We start from the raw sequence: 6,110 nt of genomic DNA, 5'->3' as shown, positions 1-6,110 counted from the left end.
TTTTTTTTTTTTTGAGACAGAGTCTTGTCTGTTGCCCAGGCTGGAGTTCAGGAACCCAGTCTCAGCTCACTGCAACCTCTAGCTCCTAGGTTTGAGTGATCCTCCTCCCTTAGCATCCCAAGTAGCTGAGACTACAGGGACCTGCCACTATGCCCGGCAAATTTTTTTTGCATTTTTAGTAGAGATAGGGTTTTACCATGTTGGCCAGGCTGGTCTCGAACCCCTGACTTCAGGTGAGCCACCCACCTCAGCTTCCCAAAATGCCGGGATTACAGGTGTGAACACTGTGCCTGGCCTTGTTCTATTTTAATACTTGCTGTTTACATTATGAAAACTAATAATTTGCTTAATTAGCACCTATCATTTTTACACAAATAATAAAGTCACTAGGAGGAGAAGGAGGAAATAAATAAATAAATAATTTTTTTAAATAATAAAGTCACTATTCTTTAAAAAGTGTTGTTTCAGTTGCTACGGTTACCAGCCATGCTTAAGTTTCACCACAACTATGCCAGCACTGGTAGTTACATATTTTCAGGTGTTGATAGCTGAGGGGCTTAACATCTTCAAATATGGGAGACAAGTAAAGCCTTCATGTGCTAATGCTCTGTTTTGTTTCTTTGGGTCCAGGAAGCATCTATGATTTTTATTTCATCAAACAAGGTAGTGGACATTGGGACATGTGGACAGAGTATATCACCAAAGAGGAGGAAAAAATTCCAGCTGGTGCAAAGGTATAAAGAGAAGCATTGGCCATGGAACTTTGGTTGCCAGAATTACCCAAATATTCTCTCAGGTGGTAGAATTAAGTCTTTGCGAGGAGTTTTAAGAGCTCTCTTTAGAAAAATACTTAAACATGAGCTGCACTGAACCTTCAAAAACATGGGCTTTGGAATCAGAGACACAGCTTCTTTTCTCAGATTAAATTTACTCAACAAAAAATTGGGGGTGGATAATTTATGGTTGCAGAGGTTGGAGGTGTTGTACATGAACATGTGGCATATACTAGGGGCTGCGTCATTGTTTGTTGCTGTTCTGATTATTGTCATTATCCATAATACCAGGTGGTACTGGGCCAGGCATGGTGGCTCACACCTGTAATCCCAGCACTTTGGGAGGCTGGGGCAGTAGGATCACCTGAAGCCGCGAGTTCGAGACCAGCCTGGCCAGCATGATGAAACCCCATCTCTACTGAAAATACAAAATAAGCTGGGTGTGGTGGCGCATGCCTGTAATCCCAGCCACTTGGGAGGCTGAGGCAAGAGAATCGCTTGAACCCCAGAGGCAGAGGTTTCAGTGAGCCGAGATCATGCCATTGCACTCCAGCCTGGGCGACAAGAGGGAAACTCCGTCTCAAATAATAGTAATAATACCAGGTAGTCATCAGTGTGCTTCTCAGTTATCTCAGCAAAAAGGTTTCTTCAAATCCTCAGAGAAAGATTTTCTCAATCGAAATTCTCTAAAAAGTAGGTTCCGATTAATAAGTTTTCTGAGTAGAAAATAATTCACCTACAACTCCTGCTCATTTCAATCCTTGTGGAAATTTTTTTCAGAGAGCTTTTAAGTGCCTGTTAGTAGAATCTAGTGGACATAGTTTATCTTTCTGGAGTGACTGGAGATTGTTCAGGCCCTGCGTAGAGTGGACGGTGGCAGAGAAAGTACAGATTTTGACAACCAAGTCAGACACGAAGCAGGACCACAGCTGCATGTGTAAGGATGTGTCAAGCAGGGTGAATGTGTGCTGAATTTAGGACACATCTTGGGGGCTGAGTGTTGTAAAGCAGCCCCCAGCACTGACATCCTAAATTTTAATTCTCCAAAAAGAACTTAGTCACTTGAGCTCCTTGGGTTTGCAATCTTGCTGAATTAATACAGGTAAAAGAGTCCAATGCAGAAAATATGTTCAGTTCTGGGGATTTTTCCCTTGTCAAACAATTGTCCTAGTTTCTGAAAATAAACGTCTGTGAAACCCAACTTGCTTTAAATCCCCAGTCTTGGTAGAATCTTGAAGGCATCTTGAACCTAGTTCTGCATTCAGCATCACTTACTGGCTATATGGCTTTGAATACGTTAGCCAGTTTCTTGGAGCCTCAGTTATTTCATCTGTGTTATTACACACCTGCCTCAGAAGGTTACTGGGAGGACTGTAGGGGGTAATACAGGCAAAACACCCATAGTTAAGCACCTGTTACTTCTCTTCTTCTCAACTTTAATTCCCTTGTCTCATCTGTTTCTTTTCCTTTGATCAAATTACTTACAGAAAGAAGCTGAGCCTTTGTCTACCAGTATACACAGGGCCGCCACGTTGCACAGACCTAGGTGGCGCTGTTTGCATTACTGTCCAGTTTTGCATTAGGAAGCACCGTTGACGTGATCCATGGTGTGAATGGTACTCTCTGTAGTTGTACAACACAGTGGCTCCAAGTTCTAGTCCTTTTCAGCCTAGACATAGAAGGAGACTTCAGTATATGATATAATCTTCCTGCCTCTTCCCCTTTTCCCATAGAGGGACCAAATGTAGCCAAATGGCTGATTACAGGGTTCAAGCTCAGAGAATCCAAGCCAAGGTCAGGGGTCCTGTCCAAGTAGGGATTCCAGGAGCCCAAGATCAGGCCTTAAGAGTACAACTGGTACCTGAATACCAGGAAGAGTGTGTATTAATACAGTCCCCATATTGGAAAAGGCAAGGGATCAGTAGGGGTGGGTCTGAGAACCAAGGATATGAGTGTTATAAAAAAACAGATCAGAAACAAGCACAGATAATGGGGACTCAGGGTCACACTTAAACCCGCGGAGTGAGGCAGTGCAGATGGTATAGGGGAGGTAGACCTCGCCTGGGACAAGGGAGACAAATTGGTTCAGAGCAATGCTCTAGGAGCACAGCAGCTATGGACCAATCCTTACCACAACTGTTTATTATTTTATTATTTATTTATTTATTTATTTGAGTTGGAGTCTCACTCTGTCATCCAAGCTGGAGTGCAATGGCTCAATCTCAGCTCACTGTACCTCTGCCCCCCAGGTTCAAGCAATTCTCCTGCCTCAGCCTCTGGAGTAGCTGGAACTACAGATGCACATCACCATGCCGAGCTAATTTTTGTATTTTTAGTAGCGACGGGGTTTCACCATGTTGGCCAGGATGGTCTCGAACTCCAGGCCTCAGATTATCAGCCCGCTTCGGCCTCCCAAAGTGCTGGGATTACAAGCATGAGCCACCGTGCCTGACCACCACAACTGTTTATAATATGACTGTTCAGTAGGACTTTGGAATCAGACAAGTTGGGATTCACATCCCTGCATTTTCACTTACTTGCCGTGTTACTTGGGCAAGTTGCAGAAAGATGCTCGACCTCAGTCTTCTCATTTATAACACATAGACAGTAATGCCCAACTTTACATGCATGATCTTGTTTAATCCTCAAGCCAGCCAGCTCTGTGAATTAGGTGCCATTATTATCCCCATTTCACAGATGAATAAACTGAAGCCTGTGGAGAGGTTCAAGACTTGCCTAAGGTCATAAAGATAGTAAGGGATGAAACTAGAATGTAAACCCAGGTCTCTTGAACACCAGGACCCCCGGCTTCCTGGGCCCGGGACCAAGACTCTCCCATGTCTGTGTGGTACAGGTCTCAGAACTTATCATCCCCACAATGGAGACAGCCCGGCAGTCCTTCTTCTTGAAAACCTACTTAGACCATGAGATTCCAACGCTGTTCGTGGGTCCCACAGGCACTGGCAAATCAGCCATCACCAACAACTTCCTTCTCCATCTTCCCAAAAATACGTACCTACCCAACTGCATCAATTTCTCTGCCAGAACCTCAGCCAATCAGACCCAGGATATCATCATGTCCAAGCTGGATCGACGACGGAAGGGCCTTTTTGGGCCTCCTGTAGGGAAGAAAGCAGTGGTGTTTGTGGGTAAGGCATTGGGCTGGGTCTGGACACAACCAGATTCTTCCACCATAAGCTGCAAGTAACTATAGCTTCCCCTTGTAATGCCACTGTACATGCCTTTACTCTCCCTGGGATATCAAATATTTCTGGTTAATATAGCTTAGTATTCATTCCCTCCTCTTCTTTTTCTCCTTCATTCTTTCCTCCCTCCTTCCCTTCTTCCCTCCTTCCCTCTTTCCTTCCTTCTTTCTTTCCTTTCCTTCTTTCCTTCCTTTCTTTCTTGCAGTGAGTAGTAATTTCAGAAGGGGACTATGCTGTTTGCTCTCTGGCGTTTCCAAAAGCAACACACACCTTGTGATAAACCCCTTATTCCATTTTGTGTCACATAAATATGTGATCACTAAATGGAGGAACCTAATACTTGCTAAATAAACATGTGTGAAATAAGCACAATGAATTTTCCCAAGACTTTAACTGTTTTACAAAGCATCTCCTCATTTAGGTCATTTGAGCCCTACAACCCTGTGAGCTTATGAACCATCATTGTCATTTTACTAGTCAGTGTATTGAGGCTCCAGAAGGTTAAATTTCTTGTTTGGGATCAAATATCTAGAACATTCTGGAGCTGTGACCCAAACCCAGGCTTTTTGGGGCCAAATACATTATATTTTCTATCTTACTGTTGACTCATAGAATCCTCATTTAGCAATTGTAATGCCCCATGCTTCTGGATTATTTCATGATCTGCCTTCAAAACTCGTGTATTCAGAGTAAATGTTGCCTAAGTTCATATTCCTGCCAACTAACATCTCCTCAGAGGCAGTGGTCCTATTTTATTTTATATTTCTTTTCTTTTCCTCTTTTTCTCCTTTTCTCTATCTCACTCTCCCTCCCTATTTTTATGGTATATTCAAAAATAGGGTAAGCTTTGCAGCCAAACAGATCTGGCTTCAAATCTTACTTTTTTGAGAGAGAAGGTCTCACACTGTCACCCACGCTGGAGTGTAGTGGCACAATGACAGCTCACTGAAGCCTCCAACTCCTGGGTCCAAGTAATCCTACTACCTCAGCCTCCTAAGTAGCTAGGACTACATGCACATGCCACCATGCTTGGCTAATTTTTCTATTCTTTTTTTTTAAAGACGGGGTTTCACCATGTTGGTCAGGCTGGTCTTGAACTCCCGACCTCAGGTAATCCGCCCAGCTTGGCCTCCAAAGTGCTTGGATTACAGGCGTGAGCCACCATGCCCAGCCCAATTTTTCTATTCTTTGTAGAGATGGGGGTCTCGCTTTGTTACCCAGGCTGGATGAACTCCTGGACTCAAGTGATCCTCTCACCTTAGCCTCCCAAAGTGTTGGGATTGCAGGCATAAGCCACCATGCCCAACCTCAAAGCTTACTTTTTAACCCTAGGTATATTGTGACTTAATGTCCCTTACCCTCAGTTCCTTACCTTTAACATAAATACTATCTTCCTTATAAAGTTTTTATTGGATCAGATGAGAAAATGTATACAAAGCTCCTAAAATGTTACCCTACACAAACTGGGCATTCAAACAATGTTTGTTGAAGAAAATCTAAAAGAGCCCCCATTTTATTGAGTGCCTCCAATGTGCCAAGACTGAGTAATATGCTATTGGGGAAAATGCAGTCCCTGCCCTTGGGGAACTCTTAATATATTCTTGCCATTTTGGCTTTCTCATCAAAAACCCTAGCTCGGGGTGGGCACAGTGGCTCACGCCTGTAATCCCAGAATTTTGGGAGGCCAAGGCAGGTGGATTATTTGAGTTCAGGAGTTTGAGACCAGCCTGGCCGACATGATGAAACCCTGTCTCTACTAAAAATAGAAAAATTAGCTGGGCGTGGTGGCACGTTGCCTGTAATCCCAGCTATGTGGGAGGCTGAGGCAGGAAAATCACTTGAGCCTGGGAGATGGAGGTTGTAGTGAGCCAAGATCACACCACTGCACTCCAGCCCGGGTGACAGGGCAAGACTCTGTCTCAAAAACAAAAACAAAACAAAACAAACAAAAAAACCGAGCTCAAAGCCTAGGGTCTCATCATTTGTTGCTCCCATTGAAGTTCAACTATTACCTGCTGGTCAATTTAATATTTATTGGCTGGGAGTTTGTGGGAGCTTGACTGTTGCCATCATATGGGGGAGTAATTAACAAAATGTCTAACACATAGTAGACTATTTTACTTGAGAAAAA

The 6,110-nt window shown here is 43.6% G+C and overlaps 1 protein-coding gene across 7 annotated transcripts in view; it reads left to right on the top strand.

Annotated features, from left to right (window-relative positions):
• DNAH3 (dynein axonemal heavy chain 3) overlaps window positions 1-6,110 on the top strand; it is a 237,164-nt gene that overhangs the window by 143,660 nt on the left and 87,394 nt on the right. For all 7 annotated transcript variants that reach the window (XM_037740562.1, XM_017534343.1, XM_037740566.1 and 4 more), the window contains 2 exons: window positions 631-734; window positions 3,628-3,922. In XM_037740562.1, the coding sequence (XP_037596490.1) occupies window positions 631-734; window positions 3,628-3,922 (399 nt within the window). The remainder of the gene's footprint in view (window positions 1-630; window positions 735-3,627; window positions 3,923-6,110) is intronic.

This window comes from Cebus imitator, unplaced genomic scaffold (assembly GCF_001604975.1).
Source record: "Cebus imitator isolate Cc_AM_T3 unplaced genomic scaffold, Cebus_imitator-1.0 Scaffold85, whole genome shotgun sequence".
NCBI lineage: Eukaryota > Metazoa > Chordata > Mammalia > Primates > Cebidae > Cebus > Cebus imitator.
The sequence above is the reverse complement of the archived record's forward strand: the minus strand, read 5'-3'. Positions and strand labels throughout refer to the sequence as shown.